The 18,918-nt window shown below is 38.9% G+C and overlaps 1 protein-coding gene across 1 annotated transcript in view; it reads left to right on the forward strand.

Moving 5' to 3' along the window:
- The window catches only part of FYB1 (FYN binding protein 1), a 65,199-nt gene extending 52,140 nt beyond the window's left edge, over window positions 1–13,059 (forward strand). The window contains exons 17-19 of the mRNA XM_070934563.1: window positions 12,648–12,681; window positions 12,860–12,891; window positions 13,040–13,059. Coding sequence (XP_070790664.1) covers window positions 12,648–12,681; window positions 12,860–12,891; window positions 13,040–13,059 — 86 coding nt within the window. The remainder of the gene's footprint in view (window positions 1–12,647; window positions 12,682–12,859; window positions 12,892–13,039) is intronic.
- The last annotated feature ends 5,859 nt before the right edge of the window (window positions 13,060–18,918 follow it).

Below are 18,918 nucleotides of genomic sequence, written 5' to 3' on the forward strand. Positions count from 1 at the left end.
GAGATTAGCAATCTCAAAAGACAAAAGATTGGATAAAGTGAAAGACAAGGGGATTCTGAGTGAATGCCTAACTCTCTGTCTACACCCCAACACAGTGGTGGGTTCCTCCCGGTTCCGCCCGGTTCCGCCGAGCCGATAGCAGGGACAATATGACATCACCAAACCAATGATGCAGGCGACCCTACATCATTTTTAAGAGCCAAGGTGGCGCAGTGCTTAGAGTGCAGTACTGCAGGCTACTTCAGCTGACTGCTAGCTGCAGTTCAGCAGTTCAAATCTCACCAGGCTCAAGGTTGACTCAGCCTTCCATCCTTCCGAGGTGGGTAAAATGAGGATCCAGATTGTTGGGGGCAATAGGCTGACTCTATAAACCGCTTAGAGAGGGCTGTAAAAGCACTATGAAGCGATATATAAGTCTAAGTGCTAGTGCTATTGCTATTCTGGATAAAGGGCTGTCCAGTCTTTTCATAAAGACCTGCAGTGATGGAGCACCCACAATATCTGGAATATTGTGCTGCTTGGGTAATATCAAGGATTTAAAAATCAATAAACATACTTGAGCAATGTTAATGAATGCACTCAGGGGAAATCTCCAAAACTCTGACTTGTTCTAGTAAAAGGGGGAAAAAATGAGGCTGAACAAAGTTAGGTGCATAAAGGTTTACAGATAGTTCTGAATGAATGAAGCCTCTTGTCAGAGTGGCAATTAATCCCATTCTGCTTTTGGGTAATTGCACCGTGATTTAAAGAAGTGGAACGAGACCTTTTCCTTGAAGTATACTTTAAGAAAATAAACCCGAAGATATATTTTCTAAGAAAAACTCATTTATTTGTTATAAAGAAAATAAAACATCTTACTAATCTAATTAGTTACATCTTGGCAGCTTTCCCAGCCAGACCTCTCCTGGCCGGAGAACAAAGAAAGTAGGAAAAAGTGAAAGAATGTAGACATGCGCAGTAGCTTAGTTGGCAAGCTACGGTAAGTCTGAAAGTTCAAAAATAAGAGCTCATCTGGTAAATACAAAAATGCAGTGACACCTCTAAGGGGAAAATAAGGCAGGTTTGGCTTTCGATTGTCTGGAACGCTCTTCTCATCCCTTCATTCTAACACACAAAAATGAAATTTTGATATTGTACATCTGTAACAACATTACAGATTAATCTTGTATGAAATAGAATGATTCTAAACATGATTTTTAAAAGGTACCTTAGGGATCCTTATGACTTGCAAGTCCTTTCTCTGTATAAAACATCTTTACTGAAAGAATAGGCATTTTGCTACTTCTCATTTCTATATAGGGATCGGGGCAGTGGTGGGTTTCAAAATTTTTTATTACCGGTTCTGTGGGTGTGGCTTGGTGGGCGTGGCATGGCTTTGTGGGAATGGCTTTGTGGGCATGGCAGGGGAAGGTTACTGCAAAATCCACATTTCCTCCTGATCAGCTGGGACTTGGGAGCAGAGAATAGATGAGAGCGAGGCCAGTCAGAATTTTTACTACCGGTTCTCCGAACTACTCAAAATTTCCGCTACTGGTTCTCCAGAACTGGTCTGAACCTGCTGAAACCCACCTCTGGATGGGGGAAGTGATAGCATAATAAATAATAGGGCAACTTTTTCTACATTTGGGTCCTCTTGAACAAGTAAATTATGAGTCCAAATTCCCCAACACAACCTCCAGAATTCTGGGAGTTGCTATTCAACCCACCTGGAGAGTCAAAGGTTGACACCAGCAGCAGAAAGAATAACCTTGATGAACAGGAAGAAGAGTCACTATCAAAACAACAATCAAATTTTAAAAAATCTGAGTTGGGCCAGATCTATAACCAGAGTAAGTGTCTCAGACCGCACTCTCCAGTTCTCATGAAGATAAAGGGAGCGAGGAAGGAAGTGCATTCAGACTTTCAAGGTTCTGCTACAATAGAAGTAGAATTAGCATGCATGTCTTTACCTTGAAGGTCTGACAAAGGTTTGGTAAATCTTTCATAGCAGGGGTCTCCAAGCTTGGCAACTTTAAGACTTGTGGACTTCAACTCCCAGAATTCCTCAGCCAACTTTGCTGGCTGAGGAAGTTTGGGAGTTGAAGTCCACAAATCTTAAAGCTGCCAAGCTTGCAGACCCCTCTGTTTCATAGGAATGTTACGTTTTAGTCTTTGTTAGTTTGCCATCTTTGTGATATCGTGGCTCATTCATAACAGTTTTTTCTTTCTGCATCTTATCACCCTTCCGATGCACCAAGACTTCAATTCCTAAAATCTCTTTTCAGCATTGTGTAAAATGCCAGGAGTTGGAATCCTAACCTATTGGGAGGGGTAGTAGGTTATGGAAGGCAAACTTTTCATGCCTCATCTAATGTGGGCAAAATATCATTTTGTTTGAATAATCCTTAGAATTAAGGAGCCACGAGGGTGTTATGGCCAATTGCCTTTTTTTCAGCATCATGCTGAATGAATGGCAATTTTAACTTGCTTTTCCGAAGGCACCTGGTTCTCATGAATAAGTCCGTTTGTTACGCATCTCTTTCCCCAGGGAGGTATTAATGATTGGAATTTAAGGAATGCAGATTGCAGCTTGTGTGACCTTTCACTTTATTTCTCTACAAAGCCCCAGAAGCTGGCACTACAGCTCTGCTCCTCTGCCTTTTCCCTTTAAGTTCACAACTCTTTTAACAACAGGGGATATGCCTAAATCAGGGTGAGATTATATTATTTGCCTTCTGGAATCCAGATAATATAGCCCATGATTCCTCCCTTCAAAGACATCATTCACAAAATGATTTCAGGAAATATGATTGCATGCCAATGTCCTAAAGCAGAACTTGGCAATACTTCTGGTTCTCAGGGAGACTTCCTTTTAACATTTCATTCCTTCTGTGCTTTATCCAACATATCATTACTTGGTCTGCCACATTAGAACATAATCTGCAGTGTAGGGTTTGCAGGACGTTTGCCAGATAGTGTGGGCCATGTCAAGGGGTTCAAGCATGGCCCCCTATATCCCCACACCTCACCCAAGTTCTGTGACCCACCACCTGTCACCTGTTTCTATTTCCTCCTCTGATGCTTGCTATTCCTGCTTGAAGAAGACTGAAACAAATTACGCTACAGATTACAACAGATGTGCTGTAGCGGTCAGAGGTATGAAAAAGGGGCTTGGTGGGATAGTAAAGTTAAGGAAGCTAAAGATGGAGGGAAATACAAAGAAGAGAACAATTGCTTCAAAAAAGTATTTTGGTTGTTGTTGTTGTTGTTGTTTTTGCTTAATAGAGCAAGAAAAAGACAGGTAAAGAGAATGTAGTCAAAGAATGCAAGGAATGGTGAAGATTAGAAAACACAAAGAAATGCAGGGCAACTTTGATGGAAACATTTCGTTTTGGAAGTGAGTGAAAGGGATTAAGGAAGTAGCCCCTGACAGAGTAAATGGGATTAAAAGTAAAAGTGCTAACAATTTGGGACTGCAAGCGGAAGGGAGGTAATATTTAGAGGAGTACGTGAGACAGGACTATGGGAGTAACAGTGATATGTCAAAGAATTGATTTAAAACAAATGCTATAAATGTGCCCAAGTGAAAACAGATGAAATGGAGTCCTAAATGATCTGTAAAATTGGAAAAATGGTAGTGCTGATGTCATAGGAGAAATGTCAAAATGTGGATGTGGCTTGCTTATGAAGTGGTTGTGTGATTTGTTTGCTACTTCTGTGCCTGATAATTGGAAGAAGTATTACTCAAAGGGCAAATAATGAATTCAGGGAGGTTTGTTTGTTAAGAGTGTCTGGGAAGGAGTTTGGCAAAATCGTGACTGAAAGGATAAAATTGGGGCAAATAAACAACACATGCCAGATAATAATTCTACCAACTATATTTTTGCTCTTCAGTAAGTCATTGAGAAATGTGTATGTGTGTGTATTTGTAAAGAGGAAACTGAAGGATTTGCAAAAAAAAATAAAAATGAGCAAGTAGATACATGTTTATAACTTTGTAGATGATTAACTAAAATTGGAGAAATGGCTTATCTAAGAGATGTATGTGGTAAAATATAAATATATTTTATATATTTTTATATAAAATATAAAATATAGGATGAAGACAGAATGGATGATGAATCAAAGTTGATGCAAAAGGTTTCAAAGGTAGATTCATCTTAGATTTGCACAAAGGAGCAGCAGCATCTATTGCTAATTCAGTGACTCCAAATTGACATGTGTGTGGATGAAATCATGCAAATATTGCCCTTACATACTTGTGTCCTGGTGTCTGATGCAAATATGCCCGTTGCACTATTTGCGTGGTAGGTTGTACATATTGTCATTTGTTTTAGCCATCCTCCAAAAGAGATGCTTATGAAAAAAAGTGTTATGTTACTCTTAAATCATTTTTCCCTTAATGGTCTACAACAGCCTCCTAATCCTGAACATTCTTGAGATGTGTGGACTTTGGCAACATGCCATTGCTGACTGGGAGCTGAACCCCACGTTGTACATCTAGAGAGCACCAGGGTTGGGAAAAACTGGTATGGGATTTATTGTTTAAACAGCAGCTGCCCAGAAGGTTGACATTTTCACCAGGCTGGATCTTTTCCCTGATTACTCAAACCACTTTAAATTCCAACAGCACATGTACGAAATTAAGTTTATTTTTTTCCAAATATTCAGTATGTTACACTTGTATTTATTACTGAACATCCATTGCTTCTGTTTAGAAACATTCTTTTGAAGCTATAATTTGCCACTATTCAGTGTGATACGCTGATACACAGCTGATACACAGAACTATCAGCAATATTGTCGCATTAATGGTATTCTAATATATTATTCCAAGCTAGGATAAGTTTCACCTGCTAAAATGTTCACTTCTGTGTAAGTTTTGGAAAAGCATAGACATCTGTTGCATCAGCCAGTTGCATTAAGTGGTTTCTTTCTGGTTTTATTCTGTACTTCTCGGGGGGGGGGGACACGCCAGCCACATTTGATTGCGGGAGGAAGTTTTGTATACCGCGAAAGAAGGAACCTGCAGGCAGTAGATGGTGGGGGAAGGAAGTCCTACATTTACTGGTGTTGTACCTGGTGCTGTCCTGACATAGAGGATGGCAGACTGTTCATAACCCAGTTGCCTCTCAAGCATTAGGAAATCATTGACAGAATGCTTTGGGCCCTTTGAGGTCATATCAGGGAACACACTCCAAAAGAAGTAGTGAAAGTCTTTATTGATATAAATAATAATTGTAATATTGTATTGTAATAATAGAATCATAAAAACCTGATGTTTCCCTCCTCCTCTCTCGCATAATTTTTTTTTTTTTTTTTTTTTTTTTTTTTTTTGTGGAGCTACTTTAAGTTTCTTTTCAATGTTATCTTCTTTTTCTGGGCTTAAATCGTATTTTGTGAACGGTCGTATTCCCCCTCCAAGATCATCTCTGTGGTTCTTTATGTTTGCTTGTTTTCATTTTTATCCTGCCTTTATTATTTTTTATAAATAACTCAAGGCAGCGAACATACACAATACAGAGACAACTTTGGAAAAACGTTGCTATAAACTAATGCTTCCCAAGAAAGGAAAAGTTATTGCCCTTTCTTTGACTTCCTGGAATTGAATCGGCTGGATATGAATAGAAAACTCTACAAAATCCCTGAATACATTCTTCTGATAATAAAACAGAATGAACATTCTGTAGGAAAAAATTAAAAAAAAACAAGAATACCCTATCCTGTCTTACAAATAATGAATGTCTGTTAGCTTTTATTGTACTTGAAATTTCATCTAGCAAACCATTCATTACAGTATTTTTCTCTGATTTTATTCCCATTATGTCTACAGCAGAGGGCAGCAGCTAGCCAACCTTGTCTAATCTCAGGAAAAAAAAAAACCAAGAACAATCCTTACTGATTTATTTGATTTGTATTTCATTTTTATTTTACACAACTAGAGGTGGGATGCCTATTAGACATTGCCTAATGCTCCCTCCTCTTATTTTCCCCACACCAACCATCCTAAAAAAAATCCCTTTTTTTTTTAATGGTTGCCAAGAAATAGACATGGGCAGATCTGTATAATCAACAGAAGCTGACCTCGAATCAAGGGTATCTTTAACATATTCATGCTTTGTTCTGTCTGGACAAGACTTTGTAATACAGTTGATGCTTGGAAGACTTTAAAGATGGTTCTGCAGTTGATACAGAGTGGAAGAACTCAGATATTGATGAAATTGAAATCTCTGAAGCAGAGAACATTTCTTTTGGATTATTAGCAAGATCAGAAATTCACTACTTTCCAATGCTTCACAAATACAGATTTAATTTAATTTTAATTTAATTTAATTTAATTAATTCAATTTATATGCCGCCCCTCTCCGAAGACTCAGGGCGGCTCACAATACATTTTAAAAAATCATTATAAAAACATTTAAAAATTAAAAACATTAAAAACATTAAAAACTCATTCATGCCATTCATGGCAGGATCTCGCCAGATCACAAGAGCAAGATCAACGGCCCCAGGCCTGCCAGAAAAGCCAGGTCTTCACCGCTTTTCGGAAGGCCAAAAGGGTGGGGACGGTCTGGACCTCAGGAGGTAATTGGTTTCAGAGAGCTGGGGCAGCCACAGAGAAGGCCCTCCCCCACGGGCCTGCCAGTCGGCATTGTTTAGCTGATGGGACCTGGAGGAGACCAACTCTGTGGGATCTTACTGGTCGCTGGGAGCTATGCGGCAGAAGGCGGTCTCAAAGATAACCTGGCCCTAAGCCATGTAGGGCTTTAAAGATTGTCTTCTGGCACTTCAAAGTCTAATCCATTTGATTTTATTAGATGTCTGTGCATTACAGTCATTTTTTTAATGAATTTTATTTTTATTTTTCATCAAGATATTTAAATGTACAGTCTTTTATCCATCCTTATCCATTGTTCATTCATCTTATTCTTTAACTTCTATTAGCTAATTAATGAATTGTTTGGGTCTGCTCTTTTACCATTTCCTTCCTTTGTTTTACTACAACCTTTCCTTTTTCTCTTTCCTTCTTTCTCCTCTTTTCTTTCTACTTTCCTCATTCCTCCTCTCCTTTCCTTTTCTACTTCCTCTCCTCTTTCCCCTCTCCTCTCTTCTTCCTCTCCTTCTTACCCTCTTTCCTACTCTTCTTTCCCCTTCCTTCTTCCTCTCGTTTTCCCATTCTTCTTTTCTTCTCTTCTCACCTGCCAACTCCCCTACTTTCCCCTCTCTACTCCTCCCCACTTTCCCATTCCCTTGTTGTTTCCTTTTTTAATTCAATCTAAGATGGTATTCGAGCAGACCCGATTTCTATTTACATACATCTTCATTTCAAATTTCTTTTTTACTTTACAATTATTCCTCTTCTAATGTTACAGTCAATTTTGTTGGATATGTGGCATGTGGTCTTGGCAGAGAAACATTTTGTATTTATAATTTTTGACAGTAGGGAAAAGAAGAAAAAACTTATAATAGCGAGAAGATGGTCAGGGACAAAATTATTCTGGAGATAGTAGTTATAGAGAGAGAGGATAACAATTAAAATTCTTGTTTTTGGCAGATTAGCCAAGTCCAGCAGATATACAATACACACTGTATATTTTCTACATCAAAATGCAATTAATAAATTACCATTTGAGCTTTTTGTTTTGAGGAAGTAGATTTATTGTTGCAAAATAGAATGAACAGAAGAGAGAGATTGTTTCGTTCAGCTGAAAATCATTAGAAGACTCAACTCCATTTTCAATGGATCAAACATACCATAACTTCAGTAGTGGGTTCCTCCCGGTTCGGCCTGGTTCTCCCGAGCTGGTAGCGGTGACGATATGACATCACCGAACCGGTTCTGCCCCCCCCACACCCTGCCCCCCATGCCCCCCATCCACCCCCCCACGTTATTCTTACCTTTTATTTGGCCCCACCCCCAATCTATTGCTGCCTCCTGAGTCCCAGCTGATGGGCTATAAGGAAAAAAACTGTTTAAACTCTTGCCGCGGGGCTTCAAAGGACCGCCCTACAGCTGATCAGTGGTAAAAGGCAGTTTGGTGGTAGACCGGTGCCTCCAAAAACAAATGAGTAGACTGGTGCCTGCAAAAATAAATGGATAGACCAGTGCCTGCAAAAATACATGAGTAGATCAGTGGCTGCAAAAATAAATGGGTAGACCAGTGCCTGCAAAAAATAAATGGGTAGATCAGTACAGCTCTGCAAGCAGTTAAAAGCCTGGTAGACCAGTACCTCTGCTAAATCCTAAATGTCACATGACCATCAAGCCACGCCCACAAAATAAGCCACGCCCACAGAACCGGTAGTAAAAAAAATTAGAACCCACCCCTGCATAACTTGTTATGAAATGTCACAAATTAGTTACATGTTTATTGAAACGATGTTAGTACCATATCTTCTCTTTGAGATAGTCCGCCCCACTTATCTTTTCCCTTCTCCCTTCCTCTCTCCTCTCCACCCTTCTCCAGCGTCTTTTTCCAGGTTGAAAATTGATGGTTTTTCTCTAAAGGTTTTGTTTATGGCAAGGATTATTTTTAGATGAGAAAGAAAAGAAGATTAGAATACCCTAGATATGAGCTCACTTCCCCATGAGAGTCATGGTGAATTTGCAATCCTTCACTTAAGGGGAAGTCGTTCTGCCTTAAAATGAATGACAGGAACTCCAATTTCAAAGGTCAAGGAGGGAGCTGTTTTATCAAACCTGGAATGTCTGCCTTGCAGTTTTTAAATCTAACTGTGAAGGCAGGAAATTTGGGTTTTTCTTCATATGAGAAACTCACCCTCCAAGGCTACATCAAATAAGCACAATTAATTGGTTAATTATGTGCCATCGAGTTGTTTTGACTCCTAGTGACCACACAGATAGCTTTTCTCCAGGATGATCTCTCCTAACCTGGTCCTTCAGCATTTGCAGTGATGCACTCATCACCATTTAATTGGGTCCGTCTGCCTTGCTGCTGGTGATGCTCTCCTTCTCCTTTCTCCCAGCTTTCCTGGCACTTAAGCCTTCTTCAGACAGTAGGTTTTTGGATAATGTGCCTGAAGTATGATAATTTGAGCCAGGTCATTTGTATCTTTGAGTAGGTTGATTTGTTTGATGATCCACCAGGGGTGAAATGCTCCCGGTTCAGACCGGATCACCCGATCCGGTAGCGATGGCAGCGGGTGGTTCGGAGAACCGGTAGCAAAAATCCCTGCGCCAGGGGTGAAATGCTACCGGTTCAGACCGGATCGCCCGATCCAGCAGCGCTGGAGGCAGGTGGTTCTGAAAACCGGTAGCAAAAATCCCTGCCCCCCCCCAATTGCCCAGCTGAGCCGCGCAATCATCAGAGGCTTTTTTTTTTTAATTTTTAAAAGCATTTTTTCTACAACCTCTTTGGCCGAAAAAATGCTTTAAAAAGTTTTTTTAAAAAGCCTCTGATGATCGTGCGGCTCAGCTGGGATCGTCAGAGGCTTTTAAAAGCATTTTTTCTACAACCTCTTCTGCCAAAAAATGCTTTTAAAAGTAAAAAAAAAAAGCCTCTGATGATCGCGCGGCTCAGCTGGGATCGTCAGAGCCTTTTAAAAGCATTTTTTTTACAACCTGTTCGGCTGAAGAGGTTGTAGAAAAAAAAGCTTTTAAAAGTTAAAAAAAAAAAGTTGGCGATGCCCACCCAGTTACATTACCCCCACCAAGGCACGCCCACAGAACCGGTAGTAACAAATTTTACATTTCACCACTGGGATCCATGTCTTTGTTTCCTCGGCTGTCCGTGGAATTTTTAGGCATCTTCTCCAACACTGAAGTTCAAAACTCTTTCTCTCCTACTTCTTCAAATCTTTCACTTCCATAGTGTCATAGGCAACATCATCGCTTCCATGGTTCTGATCTTTGTAGACATATCACATTTGAACATTTTTTCCTAGGTCTTCATGGCTGGTCTATCAAGTGCTAATATGCGATATATTTATTGACTGCATGCTCCTTTAGTGTAGGTGATTGATTCTAAAGCTCAGAAGCGATCTGGATAATTAATAAGCCCAATAGAGGGTTTTGTTTTTTTTTTTAAAGCCAGTTTGAATGTTTTGGAGAAAATAGGGTGTTTCCAAGATTTTTCTAAAGCACGCAAAATGAAATTCTGTTGTTGTTTGCACTATAATGCTGGCAAAGGGACAGAATTCTACCTTCATGATGCAATCTTATCAGAAGGCACGTATATGTGCAGGTGATTAATAAACACATATATTCTGCAATACACATGTACTTCCACAAAGCAGTATACTTCCCTCTGCAGGATTTCTGCCACCATGTATTTTCCATGATGTTGTCTTGGACCAAAAGGATGAAGAAAGGGACAGGAAAAGGTGGGGAGGGAGCAGGCAATGCACCCAGCCTTTCCTTCCTAGTTATAAGGCTTTCATCATGAGAAGGAAAAACCCTGGATGATTACATGGCTCAGTCAAGCTGTCTTTTTTTTGGCTTCAAGAAGAACGGCAGAAAGGCATTATATGTAGTTCTCAACTTACGACCGTAATTCAGCCTGGGAGTTCAGTCCTTATGGTCATAAGTTGTTGCAGTCATAAGTTGAGGCATTACATAACTGAACCCAATTTTTTATATTATTTTGTGGCAGTCGTTAAGTGTATCAATTTTCTCCAATGGGTATTTTTTTGGCCAGAAAAAAACAGTAAATGTCGGAAACCAGGAGAAAATGTTGCAAATCATAGTCATATGACGATAGGATAATGCAAACTATTGTAAATGTGATCACATGACTCCAGGCATGTGTGCAGCTGTCATAACTTCAAAAATAGGTTATAAGTAGCTGTGGTGGTGGAATCTGTTGTAGCTTCGGTCATTAAGCGATCAGTTGTAAGTCAAAGATTATCTGTATGATATCTTGGCTTTGGTAACTGGAGTGGCAGGGGGCAAAGTACAGGTTTTGGAAAATGGGATGAGGCAAAAATTCATGCCCGTAGACCAGGGGTGAAATCCAGGAGGTTTTAACAGGTTCTGGAGAACCGGTAGCGGAAATTTTGAGTAGTTCAGAGAGCTGGCAAATATCACCTCTGGCTGGCCCCAGAGTGGGGTGGGAATGGAGATTTTGCAGTATCCTTCCCCTGCCACGCCCACCAAGCCACACCCACAGAACCGGTAGGGAAAAAATTGGATTTCACTCCTACCATAGACCATCACATACTTTGAAGCTCTAGTGGAAATGTTATAAATATGATCTCATTATGTTGTCCCTGTTTGACATTATCAGCCCTAAATATTCATCCCCTCCTATACTTTTACTCTCTCCAGAAAACTAGGGAGAACTCCTTCTGAAACACTTTCCACACCCCTTTTCCTTCTGTGGCCTTGAATACTTTTTGGTTGTCTCGGCTGAGGCTCTTCATCCTGTTTCTCAAGGTCGTTTCAACATACCCTAATAGGCAGTTATGGTTTCATCTCCTGACTAAGAGGTTTTCTGGCAGGTCTTCCAAGGAGAGGGGAGTTTTGCCATGTGTTTAATTCTCAACCATAGGAACCACTATGCAGATAACTAGCCAAAGGAAAGATAAGGAAGTTGTATGTTTTGTTGAAGGATCTGGGACAGTGGTGAAATATAAAATTTGTTACTACCGGTTCAGTGAGTGTGGCTTGGTGGGAGGTGGGGTAATGTGACCGGGTGGGCATAGCCAACTTTTTTTTTTTTTACTTTTAAAAGCATTTTTTCTACAACCTCTTTGGCCGAAGAGGTTGTAGAAAAAAATGCTTTTAAAAGACTCTGACGATACCAGCTGAGTTGCCTGATCATCAGAGGCTTTTGTTTTCTTTTAAAAGAAAAAAAAGCCTCTGACGATCAGGCAACTCGACTGGGATTGTCAGAGCCTTTTAAAAGGTTGTAGAAAAAATGCTTTTAAAAGGCTCTGACGATCCCAGCTGAGCCACACGATTATCAGAGGCTTTTTTTTTTCACGTTTAAAAGCATTTTTTTTTGGGTCAAAGAAAAAATGCTTTTAAAAGTTTTTTTAAAAAGCCTCTGATGATCGCGCAGCTCAGCTGGGCATGGACATGGGGGGGGGGGCAGGGATTTTTGCTACCAGTTCTCCGATCCACCCGTCACCATCACTACCAGATCAGGTGATCCAGTCCGAACCGGGAGCATTTCACCCGATCTGGGATCATCCACTTGTGAGGCAGTGATTTTGACTCTTTCTCAGAGTTCTGAGATTGGTAAAAATGAATGTTTATGGGTTATCTTCAAACTGCTTTTGTGGAGTTGGGAAATGGAAGCACTGGTGGAATTGAAGAACTGGTGGAACTGGTGGAATATTTGGTAAAGAGCAGCTTGTCTCTATGATTTTAGTGGATCATCACTGAGTTTGGTTTTGATCCAGTTCAAAAATAGAGCAAGTGTTTTGAGAAAAAGCCTTTTGTCTGATTTCTATGCATGACTATAAAATAGAGAAAATCATGGTCTATAATGGGTGGAATTGGACGATTTGGTAGATGGACGATTTGTCATCATACAGCATATTCTTCATTGCACCAAAATGCCAAGATGCCTCATGTGGTCTAGATGGAACTCAAAGATAACAAATAGCATTTTTATATTATAATTTTCTTCTGTTTGGATTCTCTTAGCTGAGATGTCAGTTTATGTTGAAAATAACTATGTATATATGATTTAATTTTTCAGATGGCTACGTCCAAAGAAGCTGTCTAGTGCATGAGTAAGTGCAATAATTTCATAGTAAATCTTTCTCTCTCTCTCTCAGAATGGCCAAAGGATAGTTTAAAAATATTTATATTTGAGAGGAGGGGGTTAGTAAAAAATTAAATAATGCTTCTTCTCCATTCCTAATATATGTAAAGTAACTAAATTCATATTTTCTCTTTCTAAATTTACAGTGATGAAGAAATATATGATGATATTGCAGATGGTAAGATATAAAATATAAATAAAATAGAATTCTAATGATTAAGAATGAAAGCAACTGAAATATTTTTCTATAGGTTTGTTTTTAATTGTAAGGATAGGAAGTTTTTATCCAAAACTGATTTGTTTTTTCATTTTTCCCTCTTTCGTAGATTTATATGACAATGATTAGCTCCAGGCCTCATCTTGGCACAGTCCTCATCTTTTCTGATTGGTGGATACAAGAGAGAAAGTTATTATTCAGATTTAGGATTTATGTGTATGTACAAAAGATTTGGTTAAGCTATCCCACCAGTTTCTGGACTGTGAAGCAGGTTTTATCACAGAAGCATGATAACATTACACAAATATGTTCTTGATTTGCAACCATCAGCCAAATCTTCAAATCGGAACGTTATTAAATCAATGCTGGGTGTGGGATAACTTGACAGCTTTCTTTTGCAAATCCCCCAACACAATCCAAAATATTCTATTTAGCATGCTACAGATTAAATCAGCAAATTGCACGTACAATACTCCTTCTCATATTCATACAATGGGCTTTGGAAATATCCCAATGTGCCCACAGACGTGATACCTGTCCTTCATATGTTTTAAGTTATTTTTATCTAGTCATTGTACCACAGAACCGTAGAATTGGAAGCAGCCAACCTGCTATTGAACTTTTTTGTAATATTCAGGCAGAATCCACCTTCCTATAACTCAGAAATGGGCCACCAATATCTTGCAGTTGCGCCTCTGAAATTCAGTGGGAAAACAGCTGAATTTTAGAAGCAAAGTTTCAACTTGTTTGTTTGGTTGGTTTTTTAAAGATTTGAAATGGTTTTAAGACTGGAAATGAAAAGGGTTCATCTCTAGGAAGATTTCTGTTCCCATCTCCATCCTTAAAATCTCCCCAAAAGCTAAAGAATGAACCATGCCTCCTCTAGTAATGTCACATTATTGGATTGCCTCCTGTGGATCTTTCAGAAATTGAGATGTGGCTATTCTTCCTTCAAACATTGTTCATCTCCATTTGAAAGTTAAGAGAAGTCTTCCATTTTACACTAGGATGATAAAGAGCAGAACCTGGCTTTTTTAAAGCTCAACATCCCTTCCAGTATTAGAAGAACAATATCATTTCCCCTCCCAGTTTTCTCCCAGTCCCTCAAAACTGAAAGTCCTTTCAAAATGCTTGTTGCCTTTTTATTCACCTATCTGGATTTTTCTAAATCTTTCTTTAAAAATGACTATCAAAACAGAAAAAAGCACAAAACTAGTAGTAATTCTCCACCTCACTTTTTTGTTTTAAAGAAAAGAAAATTGCTACCTCAAATAGTAGCAATTTTTTTAAAGGTTTTTTTTATCCCTTCTGAATTTCCTGACTTTTCAGATATATTTGGGTTCCTTCTGTATCATGTTAACCTTTTACTTCAGTCCCAAATCTTCAAACAGAATATTTCTGAGGGGGGGAGGGAAGATGTTCTGACCTTTTGATCAATTTAGGTACCCTTTTAAGGGCCTTTTCAGTAGAACAATTCTATTTTTAAGAACAATGCACAATATTCTAAAAAAGTTCACCCCATAAATTTTCCTAAAGGCATTATCATATTGTCCTTGCATTTTATTTCATCTTTCTTAATGCCCCCAAAAATAAAATTGCCTTTTTTGAGAACAGCTGTACAGACCAGCCAAACATGTTTTACAAATGAAGGAGAATATTTGTAGCTCAGGGTTGAAATGAGGGGTCCTTGGTGCTCTCTGAGCTTGCTTCTCTTCTTGCAAACGTTTCATTATCCTAACTAGGTAACATTCGCACTGCTAGTAGCACTGAGGATGTTATCTAGTTAGGGTAATGAAATATCTGCAAGAAAACAAACAAGCTCAGAGAGCACCAAGGATCCCTCAAACATATTTTAATGTAGTATTCAGTATATTTTGGATCTTTGAAGTAAGTAAACCATGATTCAGTTATTCAAAGAAAGTGATCAGTGACTACTGTCTACTTACCTGGCAATAATGTGGGGTACAATGAATCGTACTTCACCTTTGTTTTGAGAACCACAAATTCTCTTTCTCAATCTTACTTGGTCAGTTGTATAGTATATACTGTATGCAGTGGTGGGATTCAAGTAATTTAACAACTGGTTCTCTGCCCTAATGATTTCTTCCAACAACCAGTTTGCCAAACTGCTCAGAAAGTTAACAACCAGTTCTACTGAAGTGGTGCGAACTGGCTGAATCCCACCACTGACTGTATGTATATAATTCTAATAAATAGTTATCTCCTTCTTCCTCCACCACTAAGGGAATTGTATAGTTCTAGGGCACTTTCACACAAGGGATTTCATTTCAGGACCAGCTCCAAGACCTAGCTATTTTCACACCATCATCTAGTTTGGGAAAATGAGTCAAGGTATTTCTGATTCTGCTGTTTTTCTTGAGATTATTGGCAAAGTGGCACAGTATTCTTCAAATTGCTACATCACTACAAACCTAATAATGATTCTGTTTTTGCATCTATCTCCTGAATTCAAGCCAGTCATAACTTATTCCTCTACCTGAGAGGTGTCAAACTCGTGACCCACGGGCCAGATGTGTCACGTGCTGGTCACTCCCACCCCCATTTTAGCTAAGGGGGGAAAAGTCACAATACATCACATGATGACAATGTGATGCCACAAGCCTGACATCCCTGCTCTACCATATCCCTGAAGAAGTTCAGCATCCTGTTCCTGGAGCTGGTCTCTTCCTTTATGTTTAAAATATATTTTAGAACTTTTTTTCCCCTTGATTCTCTAAGCCCCACTGCTACTGGGGAAAACACCCAACCTCAAAATTGCCAGCATTATGATCATTGCACCCCACATGTTTTTAAAATGTAATATGAGGAATGCCAGTAAACACATATGGGAAACTTTGGGAAAAGTTCGATGCTTTTATGTTTTTAATAATCAACATTCCTTCATATAGCTGCCCACAATAGCAAATCTCCACAAAATGGAGATAAATATATGTACTGAAAAACACAGATGGAGAGAATATATTTTTTATGTGAAACTGAAGCTCAAAGGTTATTTGTTATTCTGCAATCAGACAGCTGAGAAAATGGGATGGTTGTGATGATTCCCTTCGTACTCTCTAATACTCTTAGTAAACTAAAGGGAAAGGCACTATTGAGTTGTGGTGTATTGATGTGTTCTCTATATTCTAAAGTCAGCAGAAATTAAAATGAAGGTTGGATTCAAAAATTTTTCTGAGGGACTTAGAATTGAAAATAATTGTAGCACAGAAGTGCCTTGTGCATACTGTTTATTTTCTTCCACAAAATCTCTTTTCTTTTTTTCTCTCTCTCTTCCTCACACACATTACATTTTATATGCTTTCTGCCTATTTTTCTAAAAGAGACAGCATAACAGCCAGTAGAATCTTAATTCCCTTTAAGAGTGCCATTAGTCTGTACCATTCCTTAGACTTGTATGTAAACATCAAATCTAGAATAAACTTTTAGTGAAGATATTAAGAATGTCACTTTTGAATTCTTAATGATACATTCCTGTGATTTGTTTTCAATTTGTAAATAAGAGTGAGAATTTTGCTTCTCATCACTACTTTTCCTTGTTTTCTCACTCACTTCCTAAAAATAGAAATTCAGACCCAACAATTTCTGCAAAGAAAAAATAACCCAAGCTTTTCAACCTCATTTTCTTCCTATTTTTGTTTTTTTATCATCTAACAGTCTGATTCACTTGTAAGTTGCTTCTTTTTGATCTATTTTAATAACTGTTAAGTTATTAACAGTTAAGTTTAGTGCTATTGGCAACATACTTCTTACTTTCTCTGGTTTCTCCTCATTTTCAATTGGACAAGACTTCTACATTTTTTTTCAATGGGCTAATAGAGACACATTTTCTAAGAACAGAAAAGCTGCAGAATTTAGGGACTGAAAGTAACCAAACCTATTTCACATGTCTTGTCAAACCATTCTAGGTGGGCTTTGTTTCAGCAAAAACATAACGCAGAACAGTTTTTGTTCTTATGGGATTTAAGATCAAACAAAAGGAATCCCAGAATACTTTTATGTGGGGAGTAAAATAAGGCTGGCATGTGTCAGCTACTCATTCCCCTCAACAGCTCCCAGCACAACAGATTATAAACAATGAAGCTGGCAAGGCAAGAACCTGCGTATAAAGAAACCTTGTGACCCTACTGAACAAATGCTTCCAAATCTGAGAGTTGTGAAGAAAATAGCCAAAATTACCTAGACTTGCAATGGAGACCTAGAGTCTCCATTGATAGCTTTCATTTCTGCGTACTGCAGTGGGCAGATCCTTTGGGCATATACTGTACAGATTCATTCGTATTTGCAATCAAGCCAGTGGTGAAATGTAAATTTTGTTACTACCGGTTCTATGGGCGTGGCTTGGTGGGGTGGGGGTAATATGACTGAGTGGGTGTGGCCAACTTTTTTTTTTTACTTTTAAAAAAAACTTTTACTTTTTCTACCTCTTCAGCTGAAGAGGTTGTTAAAAAATGCTTTTAAAAGCCTCTGACAATCCCATCTGACTTGCCTGATCGGCAGAGGCTTTTTTTCCTTTTAAAAACATTTTTTTATAATCTCTTCGGCGGAAGAGGTTGTAGAAAAAATGCTTTTAAAAGCCTCTGATGATCCCATCTGACTTGCCTGATCGGCAGAGGCTTTTTTTCCTTTTAAAAACATTTTTTTATAATCTCTTCGGCGGAAGAGGTTGTAGAAAAAATGCTTTTAAAAGCCTCTGATGATCCCAGTTGAGCCACGCGATCATCAGAGGCTTTTTTTTTTACTTTTAAAAGCATTTTTTCAGCCAAAGAGGTTGTAGAAAAAATATTTTTAAAAATAAAAAAAAAAGCCTCTGATTGCGCAGCTCAGCTGGGCAATGGGGGGGGCAAGGATTTTTGCTACTGGTTCTCTGAACCACCCGCCTCCATCGCTACCGGATCGGGTGATCCCGTCCGAACCGGGAGCATTTCACCCCTGAATCAAGCCATATCATGTCAAGAGTTTCTGCATTAAGCAAGTTCCCAACTGTGGTCTTCATTGTCCAAAGAGCTGAGATTTATTGGTGTGTCTGACATGAAGACTGACATCTCACTCGCCCATCCATCTCAAAATTTCCAGCACCAAACTTCATTTCCTCCACTCTGTTTGCCAATGTCCCCAAACAGTACAACAATACAACCTTCTGGCTTGCAACCTTCCCTAACGTGAACATGTTAGTCCATACACTGAAGAGAACAGCCCCATTTCAGTCTGAACATGACCCATCCCAAACTATTCAGTGTGGTATACCCAATAGTGATTGGTTTCTAATATAAAATATAGCATATATAAATAATTGTACAAAGACCTACCATAACCCACTCTTTCTCTTTCCATTTCATCTCTCTATTCAACCTTCCTGGTAAATAGAAATGATTAAGCACTTGGAGAGATTAGATACAGGACTGGTGACTGGATGGCCTCTTACGTTGTAGAATAAAATATTTCACTGTGAATTTCAGTCTTCTACTGGTAGCCCTTGACTATAACCATTCATTTAATGACAGCTCAATGGTGCTGAAAAAAAAGGACCAGCAGTCCTTGCTCTTACACCCATTGCACCATCCCCAGTCACATGATCAAAATTTGAGCACTTGGCAACCAGCATATATTTAGGATGGTTGCAGTGTCTGAGGGTGATCACCATTTCTGACCCACCCAGCAGCTTCCAACAAAAATCCATGAGGGAAGCTAGATTTGCTTAGCAACCACGTGATTCACTTAACTGTGGCAAAAGGGTCATAAAATCAGGCATGATTCATTTAAAAACCACCTGGCTTAGCAATGGAAATTCTGGTGTGTATTGTGGTTGTAAGTTAAGGACTACCTGTATACATGAACAAGGCATGTTTCTTGTCTGACATCTTTTTGAAAAGATTAGATAAAAGGGATTTCCATCTACTGTTTCCCCGAAAATAAGACTCTGTCTTATATTTTTTTGAACCCTGAAATAAGCGCTTGGCCTTATTGCCA

The sequence above is a fragment of the Pituophis catenifer genome, unplaced genomic scaffold (genome assembly GCF_029215685.1).
Source record: "Pituophis catenifer annectens isolate HBS135680 unplaced genomic scaffold, rPitCat1.0.hap2 SCAF_2, whole genome shotgun sequence".
Lineage (NCBI taxonomy): Eukaryota > Metazoa > Chordata > Lepidosauria > Squamata > Colubridae > Pituophis > Pituophis catenifer.